Source organism: Alligator sinensis, unplaced genomic scaffold (assembly GCF_000455745.1).
Source record: "Alligator sinensis unplaced genomic scaffold, ASM45574v1 scaffold323_2, whole genome shotgun sequence".
In the NCBI taxonomy this organism is placed as follows: domain Eukaryota; kingdom Metazoa; phylum Chordata; order Crocodylia; family Alligatoridae; genus Alligator; species Alligator sinensis.
This window is the reverse complement of record NW_005842392.1, coordinates 309396-324030: the sequence shown is the minus strand read 5'-3', so window position 1 is coordinate 324030 and position 14635 is coordinate 309396. Positions and strand designations below refer to the sequence as shown.

Below are 14635 nucleotides of genomic sequence, written 5' to 3'. Positions count from 1 at the left end.
GGAAAAATCGGTGCTATTATGAACATAATTGTATGTTGTGTTGTATTTTGTCATTGGGTTTTTTTCTTCTCTCTCTGCATTTGTTTACAGTGTATTGAAGCATTCGGTGGATGCTACATATGAGGAACAAGGTCCCAGCCCTGGCTATCGAATGGAAATGTCTATCTTTTACGTGGTGTACTTTGTTGTCTTCCCTTTTTTCTTTGTGAATATATTTGTGGCGCTGATCATCATCACCTTCCAGGAGCAAGGAGATAAAGTGATGTCGGAATGCAGCCTAGAGAAAAATGAGGTAACCGGGCCTTATGAGTCCAGCAACCATGTGTAGATTAGATGCTCACATCTTTTTTTGGCTCAAAATATCTTGATATCTTGTGAATGAGATATTCCAGCTTTTTCTGAGTCACTAAACATTATTACATGTCTCTTTTGCCCACATCTTCACATTCAAAATGGAAAGATGCTAAGTGCTGGCACTATATATTTGTGTGTGTGTGTGTGTGTATGTGTGTGTGCGCACATGCATGAATATGTATACTGTTTTGCTTTCTAGTGGCCAGACAGCAACAAGAATAATAAGTTGAACCACAACCATAATAAGTTGAACCACAATTTCTCCAGACAACTAAAAAAAATGTTTCTATCTACACTGGTAGAGATCCAGAATTTTTAATGGTGAATGTGTGCAAGGTATTTGCCCAAGTTACCCCTAGCTTTAATCCATGGTATCAGTCTCTGTCCAGGAAGTATGCAAGATAGGATTAACCCCAGGGTTATTCTTGCACGGGGGATTGTGTGGCACCTACTCTCATGCCTGGCTCTAAGATATGGTTATTCACTTTCACAATCAATCCCTTATTTCTAAAAAAAATTCTAAAATTAATATACATAAATGAAACCAGTTTACACCAGTGACCGCAGACTTAGATGTATTTTTCTTGAGGATGAACCCTGAATTTAAGGGATCAGTTTGCCAAGGTACCAACCTGCATGTTCTTGATGCCCAAAGGTTTGCAGTTCTTCTTTAAGAAGATACCTACAATTAGGGCTTATCAATAAACATTCTGTGAGATGTATTTTGTTAGAAAATACTGATTTCATTTAACCTGAAATTTCCCATGGGAATATGTGAATTTAACATATTTTAAATTTTGAGTAAAAGTTGTGGAAAAAAGTTTGGAATGTGTTGGAATATCCTCCTTGGACATTTTTGGAACAAAATGTTCACATTTTCTAGTTCAAAACTAATTTTAGTTGATTTTTAGTTAGTTTAATAATCAAAAACAATAAAAACCAATAAAAAGTTTAAGACCAGAAACACATGTTTTGAACTAATGGAAATAATGTATTTAAAATTGAACCAAAGGTTCTTTCGGGTTTCTTGAAAAAATTTGGAGATTTAAAATTCCTGTCTCAATTCAGAACAGGACATTTTTTCAAACATGCGTCTTCTTGCAGGACAGGAAAGCTGTTTCCTGCCCAGCTTTACTCATGGGAACATGAAAAAATGACAACACCTGGAAGAGATGAGCCACTGACCTTCCATGGGTATACAATCTCACAGTGCCTTCCAGAGCTGATTGCAATAGTAGATGTGTTTCATTCATATTTCATGTGAATTATCAGCTGAGCATTTTCACTGTGTGTGAATATATAGAGATTTCACTCTTTTTTTGGTATACAAATGACATCTGTACTAATCACCTGATCCAGTTCTGTAGAATTAAGCATCAGAAATGCATTGGCAAGATTTTCTCACTGGGTGCCCTGCATTTGTGGACTTGCTGAATGCTAGGGTATGATATAAAGCCCCTCTTTTCTTTTAGGCTTTGCTTAGGGGAGGACAGTAGATGATTATGGGGGGTGGTATGTGTAGTTCACTGCTTCAGGAACTATTCCACTGTCAGTGGTGGTCCACATACCATGTGTGCTATATTTTACAGTAGTTTTCTTCAGTGTTCAGAAACTATCTAAAACACTTTTTGAAACAATACATTTGCTGTCCATCCTCTGCAAAATACTCCAGCCAGCGCTCTGCAAACTCTGTGGTTTACCAGAGGGTGCCAGCTCATTTTGATGTTTAACATGTTCCTGTTTTCTAGAGGGCCTGTATAGACTTCGCCATAAGTGCCAAACCACTGACCCGCTACATGCCTCAAAACAAGCAGTCTTTTCAATACAAGATGTGGAAGTTTGTGGTGTCCCCTCCCTTTGAATATTTTATCATGGTCATGATTGCACTCAATACAATTGTGCTGATGATGAAGGTTAGTGAGCTATTATTAGTTTGTCCAAACTTTGTGCCGCCTAGGCAATGCACAATTTGCGCTGGGAGTAGAGGGATTGAGACTGTCTAGTAAGATGAAAGGCAGAAGCTTGGTTTTTAACCTTGCTATAGCAATGTCTGCTGCTTCAATCTTACTGAAAAAGCTTGCCTGGACATGAAATCCTATAAGAACAGAATCGCCAGCTCAGGGAGCTGCTTAGCTTGCATTGCTGCTTCCTGTACTCCTCTAAGCCTGTTTATAGAGGACTGAGACTCAGTTCTTGAGAAGCTTGGTACTTCTCATTAATTCTCTTACTACCAAGTAGGGGTCAGATGCATCCCATTTACACTGGAAAACCAAATCAATTCCAGTAAAGTCAACAGAGTTACTTAGATTTGCAATCGGAATAAGGATTGCTGGAACTAGCTAAGTTCTGTTTGCCACATTATCCAGAAGGGAGAGCCATTGTATCCCTGGTTTGAGTCAAAGGAACCTTAGAACAGCTTTTACTTACCTCAGGGGGAAGAGGGGAGTACTTTTTACTAACAGCAACCTCGGAGGGGTCATTAAATTGCTGGAGATCAGCAGCATTCCAGGGGGCACATTCTGCATACCCAGCCAATGCTACCCACAGGTCTAGGGTGGCCTCCATTAGTAGAGGGTTCCTCGGTGCTGATCTGGCCTATTAAAGCAGTGTAATGGCCTCTTTATGCCTCTGGAGTGACACACATGGTCCATGGCAGAAAGCAAGATGTAGCCATTGAGTATATACAAAATCTTACTCCCACATCGATAATCTTACAGGCAAGCAAGCATTTGTGAACATTTTATTCCATTAGCATAACAAGTCCTTCATTAACAGCCTTTCTTCCCTTCTGGTTTAGTTCTATGATGCTCCAGAAGCATATGAAGAAATGCTGAAATGCCTGAATATTGTGTTTACATCTATGTTTTCAATGGAATGTGTGTTGAAGATCATTGCCTTTGGTGTACTGGTATGTTCTTCTTTCATTTACCTTCTGCTGGTTTCCCCTCATGTCAAATATCTTTTTGCTTCTGGAATGATGCAATGATTAAAAACCAATTTGCAATCCACTCTGTAAAAGAAAATAACTTCTAGATTCCTTTTCCCTCTCTTGTGTTTTTATTTTGCAGAATTATTTCCGAGATGCTTGGAATGTCTTTGATTTTGTAACAGTATTGGGAAGTATTACTGATATTTTAGTAACAGAGATTGCGGTAAGTACGGTTTGCTCAGTTTGCCTCATTTACCAACAAAGCTGTATCCTGTCAAAGCACTGTACCTTCTTCCCACCAACCTGTTCCCTGGAGTCACCTCTAGGACTCATCATGAGATGATGTTCTTTGGTGGCTTGGCAGCCCATTCACATCAGGTCTGCTCTTTCCACAGGGCTGAGCACTGCTGTCTGCCCTAAAGACTTCCATACAAGAAACTCTGATGAGAATGACAAAGCTAGTAGCTGTGCTAGGAAATGCTATTTCCTTCTCATTTAGTAAAAGCATCCTATCCTAAAGCCTTTTTTACCCCTTTATGGAAAAGTCCTGTAGAATTTAATAGAGCTGAAATCCCAAATGGTTTATGATGATGATTATTTCAGAGTACTACCCATGTACTACCTACTTCAGAGAGAAAGCAGAAAGACTCTGTCTCCTTCTCTTTCTTCTCAGTCTCTATTCTGTGTATGTATCACAGCCAATGGAGATAAAAAACAGTGAGGAGAGGACAGATTAAGGAAGGAGGATGGTTACAGCATCACCATAGTCTTAGTTTAGATATGTTTGGATTATACTTTATTTTTTATCTACATAAAATGGTTCCAGGGAAATTATATTAAATAATTTGAAGGAGAATGAGATCCTTTCCATACAGCTTATCAACCAAGCTATAAAAATACAGTAAAAATATAGCATTGTTACATAAGTATATGAGTATACAGACCTTATATTAAATTCTAGTGGACTTTTTTTGGAAGGACAGTGAATGAAGTGACTTCAGGCTAAGAACTTGGTCTTAGCCCACATTGATAAAGTTTGCCCATCCTAACCCAGGTACATGTTTTCAGCCCATACTGGTGATTCTTTGTGTGAGCATACTGAAGATGTAACGTCACTACTTTTCCTCCTTAATCTTTTAAACACTTGTTTACAGATATTTCTGTGTGCTGAGAGCTCAGACTCTTCCCATTTACTGGGAAAAGCCCTGTCCAAGGACCTGTTCACAGGAAGTATGGATGGTGGTGAAAATTGTATCACTGGTTCTAACCATATAGTTTATTATTATGTAATGTCTCTCAATACAGTATCAGAAAACACAGAGAGAGTATTTAAACTGCTGTTCACGACATGAACAGTATTCACATGCAACAGACAAACCCCATAGACTTCGGATTATATTTTCCTATTGAAACATTGCCCACAGACAAAGCAACACTCTGAAACCTAAAGCAAGACAGACTTTTATCCCCAAGTGTCACCGATGTCCCCGATCATCGTTTTGGAACATGTATTGACTGCTTAGAGCAGTTACTTCTGTTTTGGGGGACACAGTTCTCTTGAATTTGAGCATCCAGGTTTTTTTAGGCAGCTTTGAAGACCTTAGCCATAATATGTGACACGGGCTTTTTGTTAGACGAGTTTATTCAATATATGCTTAATACAATGTATCAAGACAATAGACAGTGATCAAGAAGGATCTTTAGGGGTTTATTATAATCTCATAATCTATTACCTTGCATATGGAGGAATATATTTCATTTTCCCTAAGCCATCTCTGTCTTTTAATAATATTAAGCCCATAGGTTTTTTCTTTTAATAAAAGCTCTAGTTCCACAGAGAGCTGATAGTTGTAAAAGAGAGGATGCTAAATCACATGTCAGAATTGATCAGTTTATCCCCCTTAAGTTACATGCCTATTTTTGATGGTACAAAGCTGCACCATCCTAGTGACAGCATAAACATTTCCCAGCACCTTTGGAAACACTTGTCCTTCCACCTAGATGGCTGGTGTTTTCAGGAGGAGGGACTTGTCACAAGGGGTTTAGGCTGGGTAAGAAATCTAGGAGTTGTTACCTGGGAGTGCAGTCTATGGTCAGGAGAACACAGAGGCCAAGTCCAGACCAGCGTGGCCGTGCAGTATGTGGTGCTGCAGACACGTCCACATACCCCATATTCAGTTGTTCTCTGCACTGCAAGGGAACAGTGCGGAGGGGGTTGACCCCTGGATATCCTACGTATTCATGCAGATATCAGCAGCAAACTAACCCTCGAGGCAATGGGATGAAATTTAAAGCTACCTATAATCATAACCCCCAGGACTAAGTATGCACACTGATACTCAGACAAACACAATTCCCTTGTGAGCTGTAACAGATTTATGTAGGGATTTTGAAGATGCAGTATACTAGGCATGACCTTTGATTCAGTATGTATGCCTACATTACTCTTTTATTTTCTGTAACTAATGTCTTCAGTTGTAAGTATAAAGAGTGGCAGATAGAATAATGGTTGTAAAACATGGTGTAAGTTACATCTGAAAAATCACCGTATAGTGAAAATCAGAAGGTGCCATTTTACAGCCCTCTGTAACACTTTTTGCTCCTATTCTTAAGTTTCATTTTAGAGGCTCCTGATTTAACAGTAACTAAATATATTAAACCACCTTTCAGAGAGGTATGTGTAGTTTCTATTTGCAGTGATTGTGATTCTGAAGACTCCCTAGGCTGCATGTTCCATTGCAAAGCTGTTCTGACAAACATTTCCCCCATGTTTAACCGACATGTCCCCTGTTGCAGTCGTAGCCCATTGCCCTTTGTTCTGCCTCTCACAACTAATGAGCCTATTTGATCCCTGTCCTCTTTAAATCATCCCTTTATTAAGAATTTGTATACAGCTATCATGCCTCCCTTTCAGTCTTCTTTCCCTTCAGACTAAATTTGCCCAGTACTCTCAACCTTTTCCTCACTAGACTTGTTTTTCAAAACTTCTTTCATTTTCATTGCTCTCCTCTGAACTCTCTGTAATTTGTCTCTGTCTACAGCAACACACACATCATTAATGAACAGTTTTTTCTGGCTTCTGATGAATTAGGGGCCAGAGAGGGTACACCTCAGAGAGGGTCAGTGGGCTAACAGTGCACAGGCATCACACAAGCTGCCTAAAGAAACATGAGAAATGAGTTATACTCACTTAAGGGTGATGAGGACACACAGATTCCTTGAAACAATTGCTTAATTATGTGTCTTGTATTTTGTAATGGTATGCCAGAAAATTACATCAATAATAGGACCTAAATGCAATAAGCCTGTCTTTTTAGGATGTCATCTACAAATAAAATGGTGCATGTGTAGTTTCATTCTGCTGCACGCAGTCTTAGTCCTCTTGTAGCAGGATCATGGCTGCATTGGATCTCCTCTTGCTCTTCCTTCCCTCCATACAGCTCGTGGCACCCACAGGGGAACACAAATGAAAGAATTTGAAGCTTTGATCTGGTATGGGTTCACGAACCCCGCTGTTGAGGGGAGGAGTGCAATGCACACCATTCTGACCACTGCTTCTACTGAGCACAGGTTCCAAAGCTGCCTAAATTACATTGTGGGCAGCTTTGGCCCCCTCCAATGCCCCAGAATCTGGAGCTTGTAGTTACTTGCAGACACGGTGTGTGAGTTCTGCAGGGGAGGTGGGTTGCATGTATAAACTCCAAGAGTAATAGTTCCAAACTTAGATCCTAGGCACATGTCAGACTTGCACCAGTGCAAATGATTTTTACATTGTTGCAAAAAGGAATGGACACACCCTATAGCTCTACATGAATGTTACTCATGCAAATCTTGGGAAAAATTTTGAATAAAATTACACTGGTGTAAGTTACCCAAATGTCGGTATGCTATGTGTTTGACTTATTTTAAGGTAGCCATTTGCTCAAGGCAAAAAGGCTGTTACCTGCTCCTCTTCCACCGCATGGCAAAACACTATAGTCGTGCATACTGCATCCATCCACTTTGGAATTCAGTGCCATTCACATTGGTGCATAAAAATAATACTGGTATAAAAATGTGTGACGAGGCTACCAGTGACTTGAGAGCCTGTGTCTTCTTAAATTTCAGTAGGAGTTGATCTCCTAAGTCACTTACCAGTTTTGAAGAATTTATATCATTTAAAAAATGAGGAACAAGGACAGTGAGAGAAACTGAGCACTGCTGTGCAGATACCAGTGACTCTGCCTAGTAGCTGAAATGAGCCCTAGCAGGAGAGCAGGTACTGAGGTGTCTCATCAGCAAATTGAGAGCCATGTGTAAGGCCATGCTATTTTATCATGTTTAAACTCTTTTGATATGCAACCACATTACCTCCCTTTGCTCTTGCATGCAGAGGGGTGTTATAGCAAAGGAACTGAGACTTACTTCCATGCAGCACAGAGAACTTCAGCTCATGCTCACCCTGACTTGAGCTCTTCTCTCTACTCATGCACAGTCCAGAATACAACAACCTGGTGCACAGTGTAAAGGCCATATGTTTCTATTGACTGCAGTAGCTGGACAAAGGAGGGGGACTCAACCTCTCAAAGTCATTCTTCAAAGGTCTACATCCACAGCATATTATTACTTTCTTAGAAGAAAGGTTCTTGTTACTGCTTATCTGGCCTTTTTGGAGTAGGATGCTTCCTAGCTAATAAATAACAGTCTGGACTTTTGCATGGCATTCTTTTCTAGTCCCATCATGGATGCTCCGTCCTAACTAGTTGTCAGTTTAAATTGACCTATTGCTACTTTGACTTGAGCGCAAAGCCCAGATGACATCTTTGCCATTCTTGGTTTGGCGTTGGTTGCCTGCATGTGTCCATGCAATGAAAAGCAAATTCTTTCCTACTCTCCATAGGAGAGGAACTTCTCTGTGAGACCAGTCCTGAGATCACTGGCAAACTTTGGCTAGAGGTGGGCAAGGGATAGATCTAGCTGGCAAAACAGTGTTTCCTGCTTAATCAGTCTCCCCAGCTTTCACTCTCCAGTCTAAATAAACCAGCTAACCTGGCCAGTCTTGTGAGTGGTTGTATCCTCCACCAGCCTTTGAACCACTTCAGAGTAAAGATAAAAAGCAAAAGAAATGTGTTGATTAATTCCTGTATTTAATTTCTTAGCCATGTTGTGTGTAATTTACTTTGTGAATGCAGTGGATTTTTTTTTTATTTCCTTAGGCAAAAACATGTATGTCAGTTTTCCCCGTCTTTAGTATCCAAAGGAAAGTAGGCGGAGTTAAAGGCAGGCGGTCCTTCTGCTGGCCTATAGGAGGCGTTCTGAACATTTGTGAAACTGACATCTATTTCTATGCCTGGAAATACAAAAAAAAAATAAAAATAAAAAGTGTTTGTGAATTGTCTTCTAATTTGCATTACAAAATGAATGCAAATAACTACTACGCCGTCTGTGTTACCTTTAAGGTTTCAAAATCTATTTTGATTTGAAGCCTTTAAAAAAATTGTATAATTACCATAACAAAAAACATACCCGCCCCCCAAAAAGCCCAACCGTTTCTTTTTCCAGATAAAATTTCAGAGTTTCCTTTTTTGCCTGTCCTGATTACTCATTTTCTCTTTTGTTTTCTGTTTTGTTCCTTATTTTCCTTATCTACCTGCTGAATCACGCCATCCAATCAACATACAATGCGAAAACCATGTCTCCGTCTGTATGTTGTACACCTGCTGCTCAAAAAAAATTTGTAAATAATCTTGCAAATATTCATCCATGAAAACATCACATATAGGACACGGTTGGTTTCATTGAATTTAAACAATTATTTCAATTCTCTGCTTTTCTTTACTTATGGTTTTTTTCTTTAATTTTTTTTTCTTTTTAATTTTTGTTTGGATAAGATTGTACTGGTGAAAAGCCTCACTGTCTGTCTGCAGTGCACCTCAAAACGAGCTTCTATTTTGCATCTTCTTCTACGGGCTACTTGGTGACCTGAGGCAAACAGAGTTACCAATAGCCTCTTCTCTGCTGCTTGTTAGAACTGATAAAGACAAAGGGGAAACGACACTTGCTTTATTTTGCTGGACAATAAAATTAGAGCTGAAAAGAAAGCTCCATTACTTCAAATAAGGAATATTGTTTGGGTTGGAAACCCTACATTTTTGCAGGTGATAGAATCAGATTTAAAGTTCTAACCAACCAGTCTTTTATATTGAGTTATGCTGGGCTTTGTGAAAAGGAAAGCAGTTCACAAAGTATCAGATAGTTTGAAGCCACAGATTGAGTCATTTGTTTGCAAGACAAAGACTTTTATTAAAACGAATGTAAATGAAAATACTGATTTTGTTTGGCTTTGAACATCCTCTGCAAATCCAGCATAATTGTATTTTCCCACCATGTTCCTAGAAAGAAAAGATGCCTAGTAACAAAAGTGAAACTCTAAATAATGTAAATGAAGTTTGGATTATGAAAAGGTCTGAAGGGCATTATGCACCTAAATCCCATTGAAATCTAACGACAGATGTTCTCCTAATTTCCTATTCTGCCCTTGGAAATTTTAGCCCCGGTCTCTTTTACTTGCCCAAGATGCCTGAAATGCAACAAGCAAGCAAAACAATATAAATGACAAGAAAAATGCATTTGACTTTTACAGACTCTTCCAATTTTAATAAGCCCATATGGTGTCAGTTACAATGGTCAGGAAATGTGTTTATTGAAATGGCATGCTTGTTAGCCTGAGATTATCTCTTTTAATCTGTATTAGCTTTTACATCTAAAGTATCTGTTGCACAATTGCTGTTTTATTTAGAGATGAATTTAGCTTTAGCCTCAGTGCAAAAACACTTCCGTAACCAATTTACTGGAGGTTTACAGGTGGGAATATCTGATAGGAAATGATAGCAAAGAAAAACGCTGTGGAACACTCAAACCCTGCCTTTCTAAGATATTCAGAGTGAAACTGGAAAGGAGAGACCTGTATGTGCTTTACAGTAACTGAGTTGTTATAGCAGCGATGCTGTAAGGACAGAATTGTGCCCCTTATGCACCCACTAAACTCAATTTATTCTTCATTAACTTGGGATTTTTTCCACTGACTTCAAAGAAACCATTTTTTTTCTCAAGGTATAGTAACTCCTCTTATGTACTAATGGAGTTATGTGTATTTGCAGGAACTATTCTGAACTATTCTGTCTGCACATATAAAATGGTTCACATGCTCAGACATAGTTTCTCTGTTTACTTTTTCTCAGCAGATGAAATGTTGGTTCCTGACTGTAAAGAGCAGTAAAAATTTCCCCAAACATCCCAATCAGTTTGCTAGAACCAAAGGCCAAATTTTGTTGTCGTAACCAAATTTGTGAAGAAAAGCTTAAAAAATCTAAAGCTTAAAGTCCATTTTTCCTGTTTTGTTTCTTGGTCACAAAAAAAAAAAAAAATAAGAATCAGTAGCAAACTAACATAATTTTCAGTGACTTTGCCATTCAGTAAACATGCAATTTATGCAGATTTGATAATCCCTGGGGAAACCTATTCAGCTCTGGCATGAGGAATTGCAACTCAGATTTTGGATAACAGATTTTTTAATTGACCTGTGATTTTGTTAATGATGCAACAAACACACTAAAATACAGATTGGTGTTGCATATCTTTAAAGCCTCTGATGACACTGCCAGCAGCTTGTCTCAGCAAATGAAGTCAGTGCAGCACTGTAGATAATCGGAGGAACAGATCTGTCCAGTAGCAGGTGCCATATTTACTGTCACTTATAAGCTTTCTAAGTATGGGGAACATTAAACGATAGGAAGGGGTAAAAAGCTAATATTTAAAACTGGGACCTAAGGTACCAGTCAGTGTTCAGCATCTGTGCAACAGAAAAAAACAAAGCAAGAACGAAGGAAATAATCCAGAAGAATGACATTTATTGTTCATATAGAGTAGATCAGTGAAAGGAAAATCAATGCAAACTTTATTGAACCGAGAAATATTGCAATGTAGAGCTTCCCCTTTGATTGCATGCAATTCTAATAATGTCCTGGGCAGTCTTGTCATTGAGGGACCTGTTTTCTATGCAGTGAACTGGGATTTATGCATACAGTGCTCTTTCACTGCTCGTGAATAGTGTGAAGAACAATCCCTCAAAAGCTTTGTAAATGTTGAAGAGGTAGGATTACCCTGGGTTGCTAGCAGTCTCCATACTGGGTTACTCCTGTAACTGCAGTTTATGATATGATAACATACCTTGCAAGAGTAGGTGTTGGGACTAGTATTTTAAAGAAGATGAAAGCTGTTATCCAACCAACACAGTGAATTTAGGTGAAACTCTGGAATTTACCTCCTTTCAACATCTTTGAAAATTCCACTCTGGGCCATGTGCATGTTATGGGGATCTATTTTTTCTCACGTGTCCCTTTCATCAGTCAGATCTGGCTACCATTCATTGCTGTACAGTGTTTTCCCATATCTGGGAAAAACTTTTAGCTAACAGAAGGCTAAAAGCAGTTAGTATAGACTAAGATAGATGTTAAACATCATATCGGCTGACTGGTTATGAAGGAGTTATATCTATAAATGTTATCTATATTTCTGTTGCTAAGCCAATGCTGTAGCAAAACTTAGTTGTAAAATTTATAAACAGGAACCTGGTTCTGCAAATTCTTGCTGTGTGCAGATGGAGCTATTCCTAAGAGTAAAATTTGTCCTGTGCGCATGATTTTGCACTGCCTGACCCAGATGCTACCATGCAGCTAGTGGCAAGGATTTTTTTTTTGGTAATATCTTTTATTGGGCCAACTGTACAGTTAAGAGAGATGGTAGACAAGCTTTTGGGCACAAATTGCCTTTCTTTCAGTCTACCTGCTACATGTTCTATCAATGAGAATTAGGGGCCTGATTCTCTAGTACCATGAATCTTGTATAGTCAGACAAGGCCTAATGCACTAAGGTGGACTCTTTCTGATGGCTTCAGTGAGCTTCAGATCAGGCTCTTACACTTATATAAAGTACCGAGTGTCACTTTGCACAGGTGCAACAGACTACACATGCCCCAGGACAGTGGGGATTCAAGCCCTGTGCATTTAAACACCAGATTAAATCAGAAAATCAGGTATAGAGTTACACTGATGAAACTGCACTTAGAATCTGACTCCTAGTCCATGTACAACCTAGGCTGCTGAGCTGAGCTTAATTTATATTATGTGAAGGAAAAAATAACTTTCAGAAATGCATGGCTTAAAAAAAAATTGATTTTAAATTCTTAGCAGCTGTTTGCTAACCTTGAACAACCCAGGGGAATCCTTGCTTGTGTTTTGCCTGCCAGGAGCTGCCTTCTGTTACTGACTAGAAATAACTCAGTGTTGTCTGCTCTTTCATTGAACATCCCTATGCTTTTCTCTTTTCTCTTTATTTGAGGATTGAGTCTGATATCAAGTCTATGCCTAACTCTGAGCTGCTTGTGTTTTACAAACAAAGCAAACCGAGTGCATGCCTGGAACTGATCTCTTGAACTATTTGATGGTATTGGTGGAATGCAGCGCTAATGGCCTAATAATGAAGCTGGCATTTAAATAAGTTAATAGATAAAACGAGTGCCCCAAAACTCAGCATGAGCTATGCATCCAAATTAACTAGAAGTTTGGATCAACTTAATCTTAGCAGTTGTCTTGTAGTAAAAGATGATGGGGTGGGACAAGGAAAGACTCCTTTCATTCATCTTTACCTACAAGGCCTCTATGCTTGTGTCACCCCCTCCACTGCTTATGAAGTTAAAATACTTGGTGGGATTTCCTTTAGTTAACCCAGTCAAATTAATCATGGTGATTAAAATTTGACAATCAAGTGAATTTGGGTCAGTGCACGCAGGAGGAAATAGGAGGGCAGGAGGTCTCTGTCCTTTGCATGTTTTGTTTTGGAAGTAACCCCCTCTAGATTAGCTCATTGGATAACCCATTTTCTGTTGCTAAAAAAAAAGAGAGAGTATCTAGTAGAACAAATCCCATGGAAATCAGAATCTATCCTTGGCATTTCTTTGATCCCCCTTAAAAAGGAATATGTATGAATGATTTAAAAAATCAGCAGGTTCCTAAGGACAGCCCCCTGCTGTTCAACCTTCTCTCCATCAATTCTCCTATAAAAACCAGTCTTACTTCCAAACAAGGATGATCCCAGCTTGTTAAGCAGACATTTCTAAAACCCAGATTATAAAATATCCTTAATTTATAACGAAAGGTGCCTTAAAGTGCACTGGCTGATATCTTCCTTTGCCATGGAAGAGGCTAATGCTTCCTACTGTTATAGCCCTTCTTGGCTCGTCTTTGGTTCCCTCTAACAACAATAAAATAAGCTACCTCAAACTTCAAAACAAACCTTCAGCAAACTATAATATTTCATCAGCACTTGCTTGAACTGTTTGAGGAAACCTGCTTTATCCAAAGAAAAGAAGTTTTCCAAGAAAAGCGTGTAAGGGCTGTTTTCTTTTTACAGTTTACCCAATAGTAGAAGGGTGGGGCTCCTGTGGAGAGGGGTTTTCTCATACTTGCTGCATGTGGAGTGATCTGCACTGACGAATGTTTCTTTTGGAAGGTTTTCTGGTGGCCGATTTGCTGCTTAGATCATGAAGCTGGTAATTTTAATTTCTTTTTTGCGGGCTGTGGTTTCTCATCACGTTAATTTCTGAAGGACACAAAACCTTTACTTTCTGCAGGACAACTTTATCAACCTCAGCTTCCTGCGGCTCTTCAGGGCAGCAAGACTCATCAAGCTCCTTCGCCAAGGTTACACCATCCGCATTCTGCTCTGGACATTTGTGCAGTCTTTTAAGGTGAGTAGTCGCCAGCTGTAAGAATAGAGAGATGTGGGCTAATAGTCATAAAGCTTTGTAGTACTGTAGCATCTTCCCAGAGCCTTTCAGAGTGCTTTACGAATTCTTCAGGGGTGCTGGTTGTAGCTGTGTTGGTCTAAGGACATAGGCAGACGAGACTCTTTGGGTAAATATGATATCTTTTATTAGACTAACTCAATAGTTGGAAAAATTGTTCTTTGCAAGCTTTCAGGCACAAACACCCTTCTTCAGGCATTGGGAGAGTTTGTTGCTGTTTGAGTGTTTTCCCGGATGGAATAGAAGCAGTGGCGATGCATAGGGGGTGCATGTGCACCCCCTGAAAGCGCTGCTGCACCCCCTGATAGGTCATGCTCCCCGCTTAGGCAACGGGCGGGGGGGCAGTACCCCCCCCCCCCCCGAGAGCACTGGCCGGGGAGTGGGAGTGCCGGATGAAGCGCTGCGGCCACTTCTGGGAGTGCTGTGGCTGCTTCCCAGTCATTGAGGTTGTGCCCCCCCCGACTAAGGTGGCACCAGTCACCAATGAATAGGAGCCAATATGCAAAATG

The 14635-nt window shown here is 39.6% G+C and overlaps 1 protein-coding gene across 1 annotated transcript in view; it reads left to right on the top strand.

Annotated features, from left to right (window-relative positions):
- Nucleotides 1-14635, top strand: part of CACNA1B (calcium voltage-gated channel subunit alpha1 B) — a gene marked incomplete at its 5' end in the record, with an annotated part of 468581 nt that overhangs the window by 396322 nt on the left and 57624 nt on the right. Inside the window, 6 exons of the mRNA XM_025211184.1 lie at nt 91-292; nt 2103-2267; nt 3152-3262; nt 3423-3506; nt 9045-9050; nt 13953-14069. Of these exons, the coding sequence (XP_025066969.1) occupies nt 91-292; nt 2103-2267; nt 3152-3262; nt 3423-3506; nt 9045-9050; nt 13953-14069 (685 nt within the window). The remainder of the gene's footprint in view (nt 1-90; nt 293-2102; nt 2268-3151; nt 3263-3422; nt 3507-9044; nt 9051-13952; nt 14070-14635) is intronic.